Source organism: Prinia subflava, chromosome 4 (assembly GCF_021018805.1).
Source record: "Prinia subflava isolate CZ2003 ecotype Zambia chromosome 4, Cam_Psub_1.2, whole genome shotgun sequence".
Lineage (NCBI taxonomy): Eukaryota > Metazoa > Chordata > Aves > Passeriformes > Cisticolidae > Prinia > Prinia subflava.
The window spans coordinates 24,175,751-24,194,342 of record NC_086250.1 but is presented as its reverse complement, the minus strand read 5'-3'; the positions used below and the strand labels follow the sequence as shown (position 1 = coordinate 24,194,342).

At 44.6% G+C, this 18,592-nt stretch overlaps 1 protein-coding gene across 10 annotated transcripts in view; it reads right to left on the bottom strand.

Moving 5' to 3' along the window:
- Nucleotides 1-18,592, bottom strand: part of MEI1 (meiotic double-stranded break formation protein 1) — a 41,675-nt gene that overhangs the window by 1,663 nt on the left and 21,420 nt on the right. For 4 of the 10 annotated variants that reach the window (XM_063396032.1, XM_063396035.1, XM_063396034.1 and 1 more), the window contains 11 exons: nt 17,989-18,261; nt 14,834-14,999; nt 12,735-12,839; nt 9,358-9,468; nt 8,618-8,799; nt 6,102-6,183; nt 5,436-5,641; nt 4,627-4,708; nt 2,603-2,709; nt 1,670-1,801; nt 599-1,505 (listed from right to left, as the gene is read on the bottom strand). In XM_063396032.1, coding sequence (XP_063252102.1) covers nt 1,335-1,505; nt 1,670-1,801; nt 2,603-2,709; nt 4,627-4,708; nt 5,436-5,641; nt 6,102-6,183; nt 8,618-8,799; nt 9,358-9,468; nt 12,735-12,839; nt 14,834-14,999; nt 17,989-18,261 — 1,617 coding nt within the window. In that variant the 3' untranslated portion in view covers nt 599-1,334. Of the gene's footprint in view, nt 1-598; nt 1,506-1,669; nt 1,802-2,602; nt 2,710-4,626; nt 4,709-5,233; nt 5,350-5,435; nt 5,642-6,040; nt 8,417-8,617; nt 8,800-9,357; nt 9,469-12,734; nt 12,840-14,833; nt 15,000-17,988; nt 18,262-18,592 lie in introns of those variants that run through there. The other 6 variants (XM_063396033.1, XR_010080209.1, XR_010080210.1 and 3 more) reach the window with 6 other exon arrangements.

Here is an 18,592-nt window from a genome sequence, read left to right as displayed (position 1 = left end):
GCATGTAAATAGAGATTAACTCATTGCTCATCCTCCAGGGAAATCAATACAGGGATTGTTACTGCTTTGAAGCCAGAGACTCCCAAGCCTGCTCCCATTTCATCAGACTTATGGACGAATTCTCAGTGAGTGTGGATGCTCCAAAGGCTGGCCCTATGTAGCTGCCATGGCCTGAGATGTGGTGGGGTTATGTCCCCAGAACTCCTGAGACTGCTGCCGCCGCCCCCAGCCCTAACGGATCCGCTGCCGGACCCCTGCCCTGGGGGGATGCCTTGGCAGCCGCTGAGCCACTGCAGCTGCTGGTGCCGCGGCTCCTGCCCCTCGGGAAGCGGCAGCCCCATCTGCCGGCTGGGAGCCGGGGGGGAGTGTCGAGCATGGTTCTGTGGGGCTCTGGAGGGGGCAATGGGAGGCACCGGTGCCCCGGCGCCTCAGAGACAGGCAACCCCTGTCCCTGGCGGGGCTGGGCAGCCATCCTGCCGATCCTGCATTTCTGAATTAGCATGTTAAAAGCAAGTTGATTGTCCTAGCTGTGTCTACTGTAATTGGAGCTCACCTAGTTCCACCCCCCCCCCCCCCCCCCCCGCCCCACGCTGCCTACTTGAGGAAGGCATATGCAAGTAAGACGAACACACAGCACACTGGGAGAGAGTTCTTTGGGGATGAAAGGCACCCCAAGATGGAAGACTGGACACAGTGAAAGATCCAGATGATGCTCTTGCCAAGAAAGATGTGGATGCACCCCCTGACCTGGGGTGCCATGATCTTGAGAACTTGCCGTGATCTACTAAGAGTCTGACAGGTGTGGGGACTAGGCCAGCTCGAGGGACAGAGAGTGAGAAACTCTCAAGGTTTATCCAAGAGGGTAAAGAGCTGGTATCTGCTGCTTTACATTTCAGTGACAGGCCTCTACCGCTCTGCCTTCTGAGGACTGACCCAAGAGAGTTTTTGGCTGTTCCCATGGCAACAAGGTCTCAACACCTACTGTTTGCAGCTGAGTGATGAACTGGGACATTTTCTGCTCCTGCAGACTGCTACAGCAGCATGAAAAACTCCTGTTGGACTCCACCACCCAGCTGAACACTTTAATAAAGAGCTGAATATTAATAAAGGCATAAGCCCTGTTCATTTCAAGACCACCTCTGCTTTACAGATGAATGCAAGCCCAGAACACAGACCCGTCTTTAATCCCAATTGTCTCCTCATTTCCAAAATGTCTTCTCAGATTAGGACATGATGAAGTCTTTCATCCCAAAGTTAGCCAAGTGTAGAAACCATCCAGAATTTTTTCAATTTTGTTTGCCTTCAGCTAGAACAACAGAAGGAGCAGCAGCAGATTAAGTATGCCTTTTACCTCTGTTACACCTGCTACACACATCAGCTGTTAAAGGATACACAATGTCTTGGTGCTTTACAGAAGTGGTCCTCTGTCCCAAGAGGCGATCCAGCAGGGTCTGAATGATCCCCGACTGCTCTGGCTCGACCTGGTCTGAATGACTGCTCTGAATCTGAGGGGTCAGAAAAAAGAATGAATCCCAGGCAACATAAAACTCTTGAGCTTGTTCCTTCATACTCCCTCCCTCATCTCCACACAGAGCAATGAGATCTTGAAAGGCCAAAGCAAACACCTAGGGATTCCCTTCCCATTTTCCTAAGCAGTCACTGCTCTTACCTGAGAAAGGAAGAGATGAAGAGCACAAGATGTGGCCTCAGGCAGCTCTGCTATGTTGGCTTCTGCTGCCTCATGAATAATCTGGCTAATTTCTTTCTGAGAAATAATATTTCTGCTCTGATATTTCACAAACTTGAACAGAGGAAAAAACACAGACATTAAATAGTGGAAGATCCACAGAGCGTAACAGTGACTCATCACTGGCAAAGACCTCTTTTGTGTACCATCACTGCAGCACCTTAACCACAGGCCTGATTTTTAAACCACTTCTAATAGAACCAGTGCAAGTATCTATATTGATGGTGCTCTGATTTATAGCCAGGCTTATTTTGGTTTAAGCTGGGAAGGAACTAAAATAAATGAGGTAACCTTTTGAAACTGAAATAAGAACAGCAAATACTCACAGACCTATCTTATATTTGAAGGGAGAAGGTTCACTTTAATAACCCCTTTCTCTCACTCACTGCCATGAGGGCTGTATCTTCAGTATTTCTGCTGGGTGGGACCACGTTCCCCCTCTAGCACACAGACCCACATACAGCAGGGTAGTATATTGCAACTAACTGTTGACAGAAAAGTCAAGTTTGTAAGGTCGAGATGGGAGCCAAGCTGTGATGCCAAGCAGCCAGCTTGCTCCCTGACTGGTAAGAGCAGTTGCATGTTCTCTGCAAGTTTCCCCTCTCTTCCCAGGAGTCCTAGATGACATAAATAAATGTTACCAACACCAGAGGAACAGGAGGTGCTCACTTGCAAGCAGTCGGTTTCTGCAGGGTGTGGAAGTTTGCTTGAAAGGGTATGAATATGATCCCAAACAAAGCCACAGCAGTATCAGAGACTGTGTTGCATAGCAGATTAAGTACCAACAACCAGCCCACGTGCACTGTACCAAAATACTGGGAAAGATGGGGAACAGCCCAGCCTTTTGCTGCTCACCAAAGTCATCAGCCTGAGAACTTCTGGCTGTAGAAAGGACTTCTGGCCCCCACTAAGTAGTGTGAAGAGCAGGAATCGGTGCCACGGCTGTGAAGCAACATGTAGAGCTGGGAGAGAAGGAGAAGCCAATCAAAAAAACAGCTGTAAAACTGTCCAGGTGACAGGCTGAACCCAGCTAAGGACCCCACACTGTGAAACACTAAGGGGATATTTTGCACAGTTCTTACTGGCTTTTTAATCTGTCACTCTCTGGGCAAGAGTTCAGTCTAGAGGGCAAAAGCTTAATAATTTTTCAAAGCAGAAAATACATATTGTCCATCTTTGTGCTGGTACTGGAAGAGAAACCTTCTCCTGGGGTGCATGTCATAAAACAATGAGGGAGTATCTTTAGCCTGGAATTTTAAAAATAGTACCCTCTGGTTTCAATATGAGGACAACTCTCCTGACCTCAGTTTTATTTAGCTGCAGAATACCCTTTGTGTAATGAAGAAAGCCCTGTAACGGAAGCTGAACAAACTGGGACCAGCCATGCTGATGGTGGCAATGCAGTCAATAGAAAAAATGTTCTTACTAAAGAATATACAGGGTAACATAATATATATTAGGTAAGGCCATAAGCCTGTGATGGCATGAAGTCTTTCACTGAATGCTGAAATTAAAATGTTATTACCTTGTATTCATTAGAGGTTAGGAGCATGGGATGGACAAACAGATCAGCTGATATAACTTGTTATACTATAGCAACTCACCAGAGTATTAAAAAGGTCTCTTTTCCACTGGGAGTCACATAATCTCCCTATTGCCACTACAAGAATCTTTTCTATAGGAAAATAACACTGAAAAATAATGTAAAGTATTTGGGGAATATCTTTCATCTGGGGAAAATGAGAAATACCAGCACTATGCATGAGCCTGCTCTGCACATTTGGAAATATCTCTGGACCAAAACAGGGTTTAAGAAAGCCTCAAGTAATTCAACTCCTAGAGGCAGAATCCAGGACAGACTCTTTCCAGTGTTCTTGCATCTTTCAGCCAAATACAGCTATGACTATCATTCTGCTTGAAATAAAGAGACTGGTTATTGCTGTTATGAACTTCAGCACCACAGCAGCCAAAGTGACAGGTTCAGCTGTTGCTGCAGCAGCATTTCATTAGTTTAATCCCAAATCAGCAGAGCCTCCTCACAATTTTTTTTTAAATTCAGCCTTTCAATAGCCTCCCTTCAGCTACTGACTGTCATTCATCTGCAGTATTACATCTTTATCCAATCATTTCCTCTTTCCCACCAGTGTCCCTTTTGCCTGGTGTTCATTCACTCCATTCCTTTCTCTATTAGTGTTTAAACAACTGAAGTGAACAGGTCAGGGCACAGAGAACTTTCTGGTTTAAGAACAGAAATAGCACCTGGACTTCGTGGCAGGAGGCTGACAATAAGCAGAAGGGTCTATTCTTCCCCATCAGCTGTACAATGCAGTCGTATTATGTTATACTGAAAACATGGTGTACATTAGGTCTGACATGCACTCTGGAAACCAAGCTCGAAATTCATCCCTGGAATTCCAGAACTTCCATCTTCCATTCCCTAAGGCTGCCTAGTTCTCCCTTCCCTTCCTTCAGGGCCAAACTGTGATCAACACTGTCCTTTTGTAAGACACATCATGGTCAGATAACCTCTCCTATATGTTTGTTTATGGTCTAAAGGTTTGATACAATTGGCCCGAAAGTCAAAGACTATTCCTATACTTCCATTCCCAAACCTTTCCCTCTTACAGGGCTGGAGAACTACTTTTTGCCTTCTGGAAAGCATCCTGGTGTCCAGAGCCAAAGTGTCGGTTCATGCCTGCAGGGGAGCCAGGCACTGTGATCTCATCCCACAAAGCACAAGATTAACTTTAGGCACACAATTTTTCTATTTGGCATAAACTCATTACATATTTTCTCCAGAGCACTACTGGATAGAGAACAAAGAGCTCAAAATCACTGCAGGAGGGAAACTGGGAGAAGAAAGAGCATAAAGACTTTACCAGCATCCTGGTTCTTCATATACAGGTATTCCACTAAGGTTTCTAGGCAGGCAACCACTGCTTGAGAGAGCAGTAAGTCTTTCTGAAATACCAAGAGAAAGAAAGAAAAAAAAAAACCACAAAACCAGTCAACAGCTATTGCAAGAGGAAAATTCATAAAATGCCAGGATCTGAACCAATGTGCAGCACAGGAAAATAACACCTTTCATCTCCTTCAAGGGATGCAATGTGTTCAAATTATCTGTCACATCAAGGAGCCAGACAGAGGTAGGGCTACTTATTTTGAGACTAAAAAATAATAAGTAACAGCCTCCAAAGAATAAAGATAGCAGCCCAACATTGCTTAAGAGTTAATTCTAAACTGATGTACTACCCCTGGAGCCCAGCATCACTTGTTCAAGTTAAATGTATGCTGGTGCACTCACTACCCCCAAAAGCACCTTGCCAGGGTTATGGGGGATGGACTGGGATTTGTTATACTTTTCCCATATCTGTCCCTATGGATGTGGCATCCCTGCAGAGGAAGGGGAAGACAGAAGTCGTTATTAGTACACAGAATTTCAGCTAACCAGTTCAGCAGCAGGGAGCACTGCATAGTTTGATTTACCTTCTTTCTCATTGCACTGTGCCACAGCAAGAGCATTTTCCCTCCTCCTCATTAGACATCTGTAGCAGGTGGAAAATGCAGAAGAAGAAAAAAAAAACCAGGTAGCCCCTTCGATCCTGCAGCAGGATGGTTTCTCCTCAGGTTAATGTTTCTGCTTGAAGCCCAACACTACTGTTTGTTCCAAAAGTCGTATTTTATATACCTGCAACTGGACATGCACCAGAAGGTTCTGCAGACTGACAACAAGCGAGAAGACCTGCTGCATAGCAAGGGGGTGCAAGGCAGTGTCCTGCAGTGATGATAGCTGTGGTTGAGTAGCACTTGAGGCTGTCTTTTGGCCAACAATCACCAGCAGGGAGGAGGAGAAGTTCTGTCGCAGGACAGCTCTCAGGAACTGCATGATGCTCACTAGACAGGAAGATGCTTATTAGTGTATGTCAGTGTTTTTTTCTGCTCTACCCTGTGTGTTGGTGCCTGTGCAATAGCATGGGAGAGGGTGATGAGAGAAAATGTGAGCTTAATAGCCCAGACTTGTCTGGCAGCTGCTGACAGCTGTAGACAGGAATGGCAACATGAGTTTCCTTGTTCATCTCCTTCTCTGAGACACTAATACAGTTGACACTCAGTTCGAGATGTCACTACCAACCTCCAAGGAAGATATGTCCAAACACAGAAGAACTTCAGACAGTTCCCTTTTGCCCTTTCTCACCACCAGTTACACATTTACAAAGTCAAATGGACCAAAAGTTTCCAGATTCCCTCCAGCACCCCCTCTGTCCCATTCCATAGTCACCAGTTCTCCCTTGTTGTTTGTATCATGGTACTAGTGGATGCTTCCAGACAAATCCTCCTAACAGATGCAAAATACCTAACAGCAGGATTGGCTTCTTATTCCTGAAAATTACTGCATTCAGGACTTCTGTAAGGTTTACAGAGAGTGTCTGGTGAACCTAGAAGAGAAAAAGTGGTGCTGGTTCAGAGCAGATTGAAAGCTCTGTTATATACTTCTAGTTCTTAGACACTACCCCAAGACGACCACTGAAAACCAAGGGAACAGCAACAGGGTTTCAGGAAGCTAACACAGAGGGAGAGTTACATCATTGGAACCTCACATTTCACTCACCACTAGTTGCCTGAGCTGCACAGCTTGCAAACCACAGTGTACCTTGTCTGCCTTGTTCTCACTACTCCATGCAGGACCTATGGCATGTGGCTGTCAGCCTCCCAAGCATATGAAGTGGCAGGAATGGCCACCACCAAACACGGCTCTATCTGAGCCACAGAGCCAGGCAGCAAGATGGAGGAGCCAGGCAGCCAAAACCTAGCAGTAGCCAGAAGCTGTCCTTGCCTGCTGGAGCTGGGGCCTGCCAAGAGCCCAGGGATAGGAACTGTTGCATGGGTGAAAGTGGCAGAGGAGTTTAGGGACTTGGGAACTAGGTGAAACAGGAAAGGTCGGCTGGAGAGCGAAATCTGCAATACATCGTTTCCTTCACAGAACAGGCATTCAAGAGCAATGGCATGAAGCCTCAGAGAACACCAGAAGGGTTCAAACTCTTCAGCAAGCCAAAGAGTTGATATAGGAAGGCAGGCATAAGGAACACAGGAGTGATTCTTTTAAATACTCTTCTGAAGAGAGAATTATTCCACAGGAGAACTAGGAGTAGCGCCTGCAACATGGTGGCAGTGGCTACCCATTTTAGAACTGACAAGCCAAAGCCTTTAATAGCCCTACAATCCATGAGCCCAGTTTATTCACAGGGTAAAGTCAGCAGCAGTAATACAGTTAAGATGTAAGCTGGCTATGGCCAGACAAATCCTCACTATTAACATCAGCCTGAGATGAATGTGGCTATTTCTTGAAGCCATTCTTCTCCTCTAAAAAACTGCAGACTCAGGGAGACAGCCTGTCATCAGCTCACATTCACAGCTACGAAGGTGCTCTTATGAGAGCCTCCAAGAGGTTTTGTGCAGCTCCAGCTACACTGAAGAGCAGAAAGGAGCAAGATACGTGACTCTTCCACTTCTTCCCCTTCAGCAGAAGATTAGAAACACTGACACTTAGAAATGCTGAAGATTAGAAACACTGAAGCAGTCTTTCATAATTTTGATTTCCCAGCTGTATCTGTAGTTTCTTTCCTCATATCTCTGGTGCAAAAACATTTCTGGGTTACATATTCATAGCACAGCAAGCCAGTGGTATTGATAAAACCAAGCAACAGGCTTATAAGCCACTAAATGATTGCATTTCAAGGATCAATACGAGCTGGGAGCATCAATCCCAGAAGATGAAGCTCAACACTTAACACTTGACACTAGACACTAGAATGTCATTTGGGACTGGCACAACACCAGACACAGCCCTGACTTGGAAACTGAGAAGGCAGGCTGTACTTAGCAGCTCACAGAGCAGGGCCAGGCTGCATTCTCACAGCTGACAATCTGTACAAGTATCATGTGCTAAGCCCTAAGCAGAGGCTGTATGCTGACAAAGTAATGGGTACAGACTTGGTCTGGGCTGGTCTTCTGGAAAACATCTTCCCTTGGCATTAGAAATCCAATCCTTGCTTTTCTGTGCACATGCATAGATGTCCTTAATATGATTTTATCATCTGCAAACAGGTGTACCAAATCCCAAAGAACATACTCTGCTGGGCATAACTGCAAGAGCAGAGCTCACAACTCATGACATGCTCCATAACTCCATATCAAGAGAGGTCTGGGTAGATACTTCAAAAACAAAGATTTTCCTTTGTATTGACTGGCATTGGAAAGTGCTTTCTTCAAAGCTGTAATTCCATTATTAACTGACAATTCCAACTTGGATGTCTTGTTGGACTGCAAAGCATCAAACAGAATGACAGCTGTCCACATTCATAAAAGCTTGCTAATATTAAATATTTACTTGCCAATATTAGGTTCTATTTCATTATTGATCATTTTAGTAACAAAAAAGCAGTTTACAACATGGGAGCTGTGCCTTCCACCCCCATTCTTCCCTTGAGAAAGGTTTTAAAATGTATTTTGCTCTGTCCTGAAGAGGAAAGTGATTTGGATCAGGAAGGCTGGGTATGCACTTCGCCCTGCAGGATATGTGCCCTTCTTTAACTCTTCAATGATTTGTGTCTCAGACCTTCAGTGACATGCTAGGTTCCAGTCCTGCTGGAGAGGTGCAGCAGGGAATAACTTGTGAACAAAAGAGAAATCAACACAGTCAGATTACAGGCCAAAGCAAAACACTTTCATCTATCTATCTATCTATCTATCTATCTATCTATCTATCTATCTATCTATCTATCTATCTATCTATCTATCTATCTATCTATATTTACACACATATTTAAGTTTTATCCATGCGCTGACTCTAAAAACTAGAGTGATTCTAACCTCAGTATTGTAGCGATGCTGATAAAGCAAAAGGGATGCCACCAACAGCCATCCAGAGCACAGCAAGGCATCATCAGATGACAGGTAGGCAGGTCTGGAAGGAGGGGACCACAGCCAGGTGCATTCCAAAACCTTCTGCAGGAGTTCTAGCAAGGACACATTGGAGAGCAGCACAGCCACTCCTGCATGGAAGAAATATAATTGGAGAGAGTGATGGGATGGCACAAGTTAAACAGCTAAAGAGAAGTGCATAACAAGCATAGGAGAAGTGCAGAGCACATTCCTACTGCAGTGACGTAGGCAACCGAATAAGGCTGTCCAGCTACTGGTATTCATATCCCAAAGCTCAAGCAACTGCTCAGCCAGCTAATCAGCTAACAGCACAGTAAGAAGGTCAATTAGAGCTGTTCCCTAGTATTGTTTAATTTTTTCAACTATGACAATACCAGGATATTTCAAGCTAGGCATCAAAGGCCCACTGCTATGTTTATGAACAAGAAAAATACAGTGATTCTGTCTTTCAGCAGCCAATTCTTGGATCATCAGAAGGAAGCAAAAACAAACCAAACTCCTCAACCTAAGAAACCTCATCCAAAGTACAAAATGGTCTTTAATTATAATGCTGTGTCTGGATGGGGAAACATTCACTTTACCTGCTGAGACAGTTAGAATACAGTCTCTGATTGTCAATTTACAACCTCACTGAAATTAACTTAGCAATCAATACAATCTTCCCTCACCTCTCTGCTGACTGCAAGGTGTTGTCTGATGAAGGCTCCAGTACAGAAAATTCAAGGATGGCTGCAGGAGGTCAGTGTCCCCTGGCCTGCATTTCCCACAGAGATTACTGACTGGAAACAAAAGAACGTGTGTAACAAGGACATCAACTTAACAGAGCACCTCAGCACATGAAAGAAGTCAGTCAGTGGGAAGGGAATTCAAACAAAGGGAAAATAAACAGAGCATGGTTGTGCTGGTTTTGCATTGATTGAAGAAATCTGTGGCAAAACCCAGTTAGTGACTGGCTTTGAAGGTTGACAGCCTGAACAACCAATTAAATATGGGGATACACCTCTGGACTACACAGGTTAAAAATCAGAGGAATCCTGGGAAAACTCTTCCAGTCTGGAAAAGAGGTAACAGGGGCTGGTAGGGCTAGCCCTGCTCCGCCACATGGCCGCCGGGCCTGGCGCAGCCTGGCCAGCCCTGCCACTGCTGCAGCCTGAGTCAGGGCTAGGCCCAGTGACTGCCGGGCAGGGGAGGAGAAAATGCCCCATCCTAGCCGGATTGGGCCTCCAGCAGCTGTTGATAGCTTGCTGCTAAGCTGCCCCCCCATCACGGCCCTGGGAGGCCTGGCAGGACCGGGCCAGGCCAGACTCCCTCTACCCCCCACCCCTAGCAGCTGCCAGGCAGAGGAAGGGGGGGAAGCACCAGCTGCGGGCATGCTGTTGTGAGATCCTAGGTGGTCCTCCCCGCAGCACGTTCCAGCCACAGTTACCAAGACTCCTCGCAGAGGGAGGGCTCCAGCCCTGCGAGAGATCCTGGCCCAGTCCCGGAATGGCCTGAAATTACCACCATCTTCTACTGCCCGGGGAAAAAAACTATCATGAACCTCTGCAGACCTGGGAGAGTGTTAACTCTTTCTTTGCACAGATGAAACTTGCAAAGCACTAATCCCTCTTCAGTGAGAGAATAGAGTGATGACATGTAGAGAGACAATATGAAGATATCAAAGTCAGTAAAGGAGGAGTTACATCTTAGATGGCAAGAGAAGATGCTTTGGGTTTAGGCTGAAATTCTTTTGTGAGCCATGGTAATGGACTGTAATATACTAGAATATCTCTTTAAGACATGGGTATATGCATTGGGGAGCTGAAAAGAGTGTTCAGATTGCAGATATGAACAGAGGCGTTTATGGTGGACTAAGCAGATATTCAAGTAGGTGTGATCTTATGAGAAGTTTGAATAGAGAGAGAGAGATGAGGTGAAGCTCTGCCCCCAGGAAGAAGAAAAAGATCTCTGTTCCTAGAGATGAAGAAAACCTTTGCTTTTGAACCGTTCATCTTTAAAATGGTACCCCATGAGTTTTGACATAACCCATAAACACAGCTGTGGGAAAGCTGCATGATATGGGAGGGACTTAACAAATGCAGATTCCTGGGTGGCTGCTTTTGTGAGAACCATAAAGGCCACAAGAGAACTGTTCTTGTCTTGTGGGAAGTTCCATGGCAGACCAAAAGAGACTTCTCTCTCTGAGAGAACTGATGCAAGGCTATTTTATACGTAGTAAACTGACCTAGAGTTCTAAGTTTTGTCTCTATATGTTGTCCGTGAGAAGGGAAAGGAAAGTTGTGGGGGAGGGGAAGTGTTTGGAAAGTTTTATCCTGATTCTCATGCATTTTTCTCTCTCTTTTAGTTTTGTCAACAAACCTGTCTTTATACCCTTCTAAATTTTGAGCTCACTTTGCTTTTCTCCTAATCCTATCTCACAGCAGGAAAAGAGTAAATAATTCTAGTAGGCACTCAAATCACTATACATAATTCCGGAACAGAAATTGGAGAACCTGAAACCATTACAATGGTACAGACAAAGCAACAGGCATCTGCCCTACAGTGTTTGCTTTAGAGTGGACAGTGCAGTGGAGGATGATAACAGAGGGGGAGGAATTGAAAAGGGTATATAAGAGGGCATATATGACATCGGGCAGTAATGAATCCAACAGGAACAGACTTTAGGTTATCTCTTACCATAGCGCAAAAAACTGCAGTGTGAGTTATCTGTTTCCACAGTGTGAGTTTGATTCTAGTACTAGAACAAGCATAACCAACAATGTGACTGTCTCTCATGGTGACCAGAGTGGGAAAGCCATGAAAAGCTCTTCTCCTCCACTCCCATCAACTTTGCTTACACTAGGAGTAAAATGTCACATTTGTTGTAAGCACCAAACACTTAGCAACAACGTTTAGTAAGAGTAGGGAGGGAAATCCAGGACTGCAGGGTTCAGTAAAACTGTCATTGGAGATCTTTTGAAGAGCTTACAATTTGAGTAAGCAATTCTCAAAAAACAAGCATCAACACGCCCCTTCCATCTGAGAGGCCTCATTAGAGAAGAGTGTCTTGCACATCCACCCCTGGAGAACAGAGTCTGGAGGCCAACAGGGGAATAACTGGGGTGGCTGGGGTTGGGAGAGAGTTGTGCAGAAAAATACAAAGCAGAAAGCAAGAACAAAAGGACCTTGTGACTACTGGGAGAAGTTGAGCTGTATTCTAAAATCACAGCAGCTAAAAAAGCTGGGATAAAGAGGCTGTGGTTCTTCCATGTCCCCAGTTCCCTTGGCTAATGAATGTCCCAGAAATGTCACTTCTTTATAAGGGAAACACAGGCAGCCCTGAGATATGAAACACTTCAAATTGAAGGGGAGACCAATTTGTCAGAGCAGGGAAGAGAGGATGGATCAGCTGAATTTTCTTCCTAGTATCTATGCTTTTTTCACAGCCTATATGCATCTCCAATAGCCACGTAAGAAGGCAGAAGTCACCAAGTAAGGATCATCAGACAAGACAGCAGGTCATGGTATGGTAAAGAAACACAGCCTGCTCTTGTGTCTTTGGGGTGGAGTGGGCAAGCCCTGCAGTATATGCCCTGCAGCATATACTTTGGATTCACATTCCAAGGAAAGCCCAGTTGCACTAGACTGCTGGTTCCTGATGGCTGATTAACAAGACATGAGTGTGGCCTGAAGTCCATGAGACTGTTATAGCAAGGATGGACAGGAAAGGATGATTCAGGAAGCACACCAGCCATGCGGTCATGTGCTAAACCAACAACAGTCACTGACCCTGAAATCATGTCACAGTCAGTGGAATACTTTGGCCACCTTGTGACATTTCAGACAAAACATGTATTGTAAAAGCAAGAGGAAGAGAACCTAGGTTTTGTTAACTGAATTAGTTACCACAACTCTTTACAATGCTCTGGCTATGAAAGTATCTCAAAGCAACCATTACTATAATGCAAGGTCAATCTTCTCTCAAAGGACAAAGAGCAAGCCCCTAATCATCTTATGGAACAATTAACAAACACTTCCATGGGAGAAGATGGATGCACATACTCACCCTGGTGAAGCAGCTTGAAGTCTGTGCTGTCCAGCTCCCTTATGCCCTTGCTCCGCAGCTGCACCAGGAAAAGGAGGCTCAGCAAAACAGGAAGGTTCCTATTAGCTAAGAAGGGCACAGACAGCTTAGCTTGTCAGTGAACTCCAAACTGTGGTACCTTAACGTGTGCCAGGAATTGTTAATTTTCTGGCTCAGGAATAAGGACACACACATACAGAGCCCTAACTTTATTCTCATCTCTGCAGTCCCCTCTGGATCAGGTCCCCTTTCTGCCACTCTGGTTTGGCCTGAGTTGCACCTGAATCTTGCCAACACCATTTTAGGAGCCAGTAAAGAAGGGGACGGAGAAGAGGCTGGGGTCATTTACACCCATCATGAGCCATGCAGGGAGCACGTTCCTCACACTTTGATACTGCTAATAAGCTATAAGTCATTAGTCCTTTCTAGACTGCTCTCTTCCTGCCCACTTGACCATCACTGTCACACTTTTGACAGCACCCCAGCTGCACAGCATTGGTTTTCCTCCATCTTGTGAGACTGCAAAAATGCTGTCCATTCCATCCCACAGGGCAGGACAGAGAACCTCACACAGCAGGCCTGTATGTAAGGAAAATGAGGCTACTTAGACCACCAACTCTCCAGGGCAATCCTCTCCCTACTATTTAATTTTTGGAAGTGCTGTAAACAGGTAAAGATTTTGTACTGTATACAGCCATACCTACAGCAAGCAACTATCTCCCTCAGTAAGCATTTTCACAAAGGCTCATGAGTTTTCAGTTTCGAGAAGGAAACATTTATGGGTGTCTTCAGTGTTAATGTATTCCCGATAGAGTTCCCACTGTTGGGCCTCATTCTTGTCTAAAAGCAGGCTCTTGTTTGAGTATGGATGCAGATCTCCTAGACTTGACTATGCCAGGCCTCAGAGACAGCTGTCTGTGTGCTGGGAGACAAGGAAGTGTGTCTCCAGAGTGCATCTAGTGTTTGACTTTCTGGATGGGTTGCCAGGATGTCAGTCAACAAGTTCAAGATGCAACATGAAGAAGAGCTACACATATTAGTAGCAGCAGAAGGGCTCAAATCTTGCAAAAGCTCCTCTAGCTCAGTGTCCTACCCCCATCACAGTGGTTTGGAGTAGTCAGTCTGACTCCCCCTACAGGAAATGGATACTTTGCCTCCCCACAGCTCCTGGCATCCATAGATCAGCGATAGAGGGACATAAGTTCAAATGTGCACAATTCCAAACAAGAGCAGTTCTAGCAGAACTGTAGCATCATGCTCTACCATGCTCCTGCTTTCAATGCTCCTCTTCTCCAGCCTACTGACTTTGCTGGAAGTAAGGCAAAAACACTCCTTCTTGTCTCCATTCCAACTGCTGCACAACAAAACATTTGAAACAGAGCAAAGCCGTTAAGAAACAAGTAAAAGTGGTGCTAAGTCCCTATCCTAAAGGAGCCAAGGACATCCTAGCACTGCTCACTCTTTCACTTCAAGTTCACAGAGTGCTTTGCACAGCACCTTTCATAGTGGGACAATAGTTCCAACATTACAGACAGGGCTAGTAAGGAAAACAGGGATTTCCCCCAGTCACAGCCTTGCTCCCTTTAAGAAATTTAACAGAGTTATAAGATCTGGTGATACCACAGTCCCTGTTTGGGGATCAATACCATGAATTATTCAATCTTTACTCCTGGTCTTTGTGCCCTTGGAACTGTATATACTGTATATACTCAGGTACACCCAGCTGCTTTGCACAAAGAAAAGGCAAAAAGGAGGATGTCTTCAAGCCACCAGCTGGGCCCCTATTCAAGCAGAAAGATTTACCAGCACAGCTCTCCATTTGAACACTGACAGCAGTAAACAAGAACCTTGCCTTGGTTTAACAATCACAGTTGGAAACCAGAACAACCTAAACTAGAAAAAAGGCTCTCACTTCAAAATGAATCTCTGAAAAAGGAAACTAAGTAAGTACAGTTCTGTCTATAAATTTCCTCATGCAGGTAAGTACTGAAGCTACATCAGCAGTTCAAAACTTTATCCCAGACTGTGTCCCTACAGCTAGTTGATCTTACAGCAAGACCAAGTCACAAAGGTGGGGTCACCTTGTAGAGTGGCTGAGCTGTTCTCTACCAGCAGCTGCTGCAGAATCTGTAAAAATTGGCTCCGAAGGAGGTCACAGACAAGGAGATCCTCATTTCTTTCCAGAAAGGTCCTTAGAGTCATCAACACCTTCCAAGCCACTTCCACAGAGCTTGAGCAGACCAGGTCCTGCAAAGGAAGAAACACACACATTGCCTTTCTACCCTGATTAGGCAGAAGTCACCACTATTTAATACCATTATGCTAATCTGGTGCCTTGGGAAACAGTCTAATAAAGCATCATTCAAATTAATTATGTCCTTAGATTAAATAGAGAACTGAATAAAGCAGAAGGACTCATGTCTGTTAGGCACCTCTGAGTAATATCCCATTTAAAGAATGACTTGGCTCCGTAAGTGTAAGGGTAATATATTTAAGGTCACAGTTTTAGACAAGTCAGACCTAAACAAGAGAACAGAATCTCTGGCACTTCTGCTCTCCTTGTTGTTTTGAAATATCAGCTTGCATATTAAAGATGCTTGCCTAAAATCAAGCTTATGAGTCAGTCTATATTTCCTAACCTGCAAACAGCTGGCAGCCTTGTATGTGTAGTAGTAACATAACAGCGTGAAACATACCTAAGCTGGGCAAGCAACCAATCATAGGAAAGGGAGGAGTCACGTACACAGCTCACAAACCTGCCTCTTGACTACAGGGCTCTGTCTGGAGTCTCTGAGCTGAATCCCACAGCCAGTAGCCTTAATTTGTGCACAGTCATCATGTTGAGGTGTATAACATTAAATTTACTTGCACAGCATGTGCAAAGGGAGTTGTATAATTATCAGACAGAAAATGCCTGGTAGTGCTGACATAATATGACCATCTCAACACATATTAGGTCAGCACTACCTTTCCTCTCTTCCTGCAGTACTCCCAGCTACTGCATTGCAAATGGAATAGTTGAAGAGGTAAAAAGGAAACTGGTCTCAACAACTGAGCCTACAACCTGCCTGGACAGCTTCCTGCCTCTCCCAGCTGCCTTCCCCTATCACACAGCAGTAATGCATCCAGACTTCAATGATGCAGAGGAAATGGTTGTGGGATCCCGTACCCAAGGAAAGCAAATAAGGTAAGAACAAGCTGTCTGTGGCAGGAAACGCTCTTTAGTTCTGAGCCAAATTCCTGCCTCAACCAGAGACCTTCATTAATAAATGGCAGGGAGATGTCTGCACAGTCATATCTGCTGACATAGATCTGCTCTATATGACATTCAGGAATGTGATCTAATGTCTCCGTTCTCTGAGAGAGCACCTCAGACCTGGAGCATGGAGAAGATATGTGAGATAGCGTGTCATCCTGACTACATTCACCCCCAGATGAACACACACAGCACAAAATGACATGAACCAGGGCCACAGCCTTCCTAGTCCTGGCAAATGCACAATTGTGTTAACAGGTTCCTTCCTACCCAGAAGGTCAAGGTCTCAGATGTAGTCACTAACCATCTGTTACATCTAATCCAGACAATTATTTAAAGCAGATAAGCAAGTAAGTCATCCTTGGAAGGACATTGATTTTTGTTTCACTGTACCATGAAGAGGCCTTTCCACTCCACTAGTGCATTCTGAGGCTTAGGTTATTCATCTCGTAAGTTTTCTTTACTTCTGAGTATATTTATCCCTGCATACTGCACTGTTTTATTAGTCCATCTAAATTCAGATTGATTATGCTCCTCCACAACTGAAAGGTGAATTGTCAAAGTCTGTGATTCACTACAACTCACTGTAAAGACTGGAACAGAGGTAAATGAATTTACTTCTGCAAGAGCACATGGAAAGACAGAAAAGGGAAAGCAGGATGTTGTACCATTCAGAGAAGGGAGACACTGTTTATGTTTTGCTTATTGACAGACCTGCTTCAGTTTATGGAGTGACAGGTTCCAGAACTACTGCCAAAGGTAACAGTGTGGACAAGCCTCATGGGACACTTCACCTCCTTAATTTGTCCTGATATGTAAAGCCATTGATCACTTTTACTAATGCTCTGCAATGGTATCAAATCCCTGGATTTTGTTACCTATTCTGTAACTGCCCCAACTGTTAAAGAATTGCTCTACATGACAGCTCTCCTGTCAGTCATTTCAGTAACCTCGGATAGTAAAACTTACTCCATGCCCAATGGATGCCCACTCAGAGTCAAGCCTTGCTTCCTCTTACTTCTTCGCCATCTACTGACATGTATTTGCGTTCTCAATGATAGTTTTAATTTCTCTAACAGACTGGAGAAGAAATATCACAGCTCTTAGCTTTTGCCCTTACAGGCAAATCTCATGTTCTTCAGTGGAAAAGTTAGCAAATATTTACTGTGACTGGCTCAACAGTCATGGGACAAGAGGCCACTGATGGGGAGGGGTGACAGGAAGGTGAGAGCAGTGGAAGTGAGAAAAGACCTCTAGGCAGCCATCAGGACACAGATTGTGTCATGATTACATGGGTTAACAGAGCTCATTTTCACCAGCTAAAGGCAAACACACTAGCCTGTTACTTCAAGGCCCCTTTCTGTCCTGCACTGATTAATTTTCCTGTCGCAAGACTTTTATTTTATCTTTTAAGAGCAATAAAACATGTTATTTGCAGTCCTGAAAACACAAGAATACTTCAAAATTCTCTGACAAGTTTCCAGTTAAAACCAGACAAAATTAAAACCTCAAACAGAAAGTTGTGCCCTCAAGACCTGTTCTCTGCACATTGCGTTTTCAAAGTTCTTGTTCATCATACCCATCTCATCTATTAGTAGTAAAGAATTGCTGTCAAATTTGCAAAACAGCTTCTTCAAGGCCTGGCACTGAAGAATCTGAAGTACCCAGCTGCGTATACGGATAGAGGACGGAATGGGGTTTCCCATGGCATACATCAGCAGGACCCTTCAGATCCCTCTCCAGCCAACTCTCAGAGGATCCCTTCCTGTCACAGTAGATGAATGACACAGAAAGAGATTACATACATACACACTCCCATTTTCCACATAAGGCTTCCCTGGCAGGTAGAAGTCTAGATATACACACATGGCCCCTTCTGTCAAAATCCTTGGCTTCACAACATCACTAAAAGCTTTAAGAACCAAAAAGCCCACAAAATCAGAGCCAGGATAGTAGCCCATCCTTGTGAAACCCACATACCAGTAAAATAAGCAAAATGCTGGAATTGCTCTTCAGTATGGGAAGCAATGAGTCAGCACTGTTCAGCTGATTGGACGTGCCAAAATCAGCTTCTTCAGCCTCAGTCTGCTTGCAGTCTTCCCAGGAAAACCAGAGTTGGAGGACTTGGTGTCCAAATCTCCCCATGAGTTCAGGGTAGCACAGGAAGAATTTCAGCAGCAGAGGACAATGGACATAGACCAAGCTCAGATCTGGAAGATTATCCAGGATCCTTCTTATGGTAGACAAAGACCTCTGGTAAGAGGGAAAAGGGAAATGGGACAGAGAACAAAATAATCACTAATACTGAATATAAACACCTGAAGTGTTGAGACTTTACTGTGAGAAACAGTCAGCCTGCCTTTTCAGCCAGACAATCAAACACATCAGTTAAACATCATTTTGTGAAGCCCATTTGCATCACACATGCTAAGAAACTTGTAGGCTTTATACAGAACTCAAAGCTGTGCAGCAGCAAACAGCCATACGGGAACACTAGAAAGACTGCTGCAGAGGCTGGAAATGTGTTTGGGAGACCAAAGCTATGAAATTTATTATATTCTGTATGTGAATTCACAGCCTATCC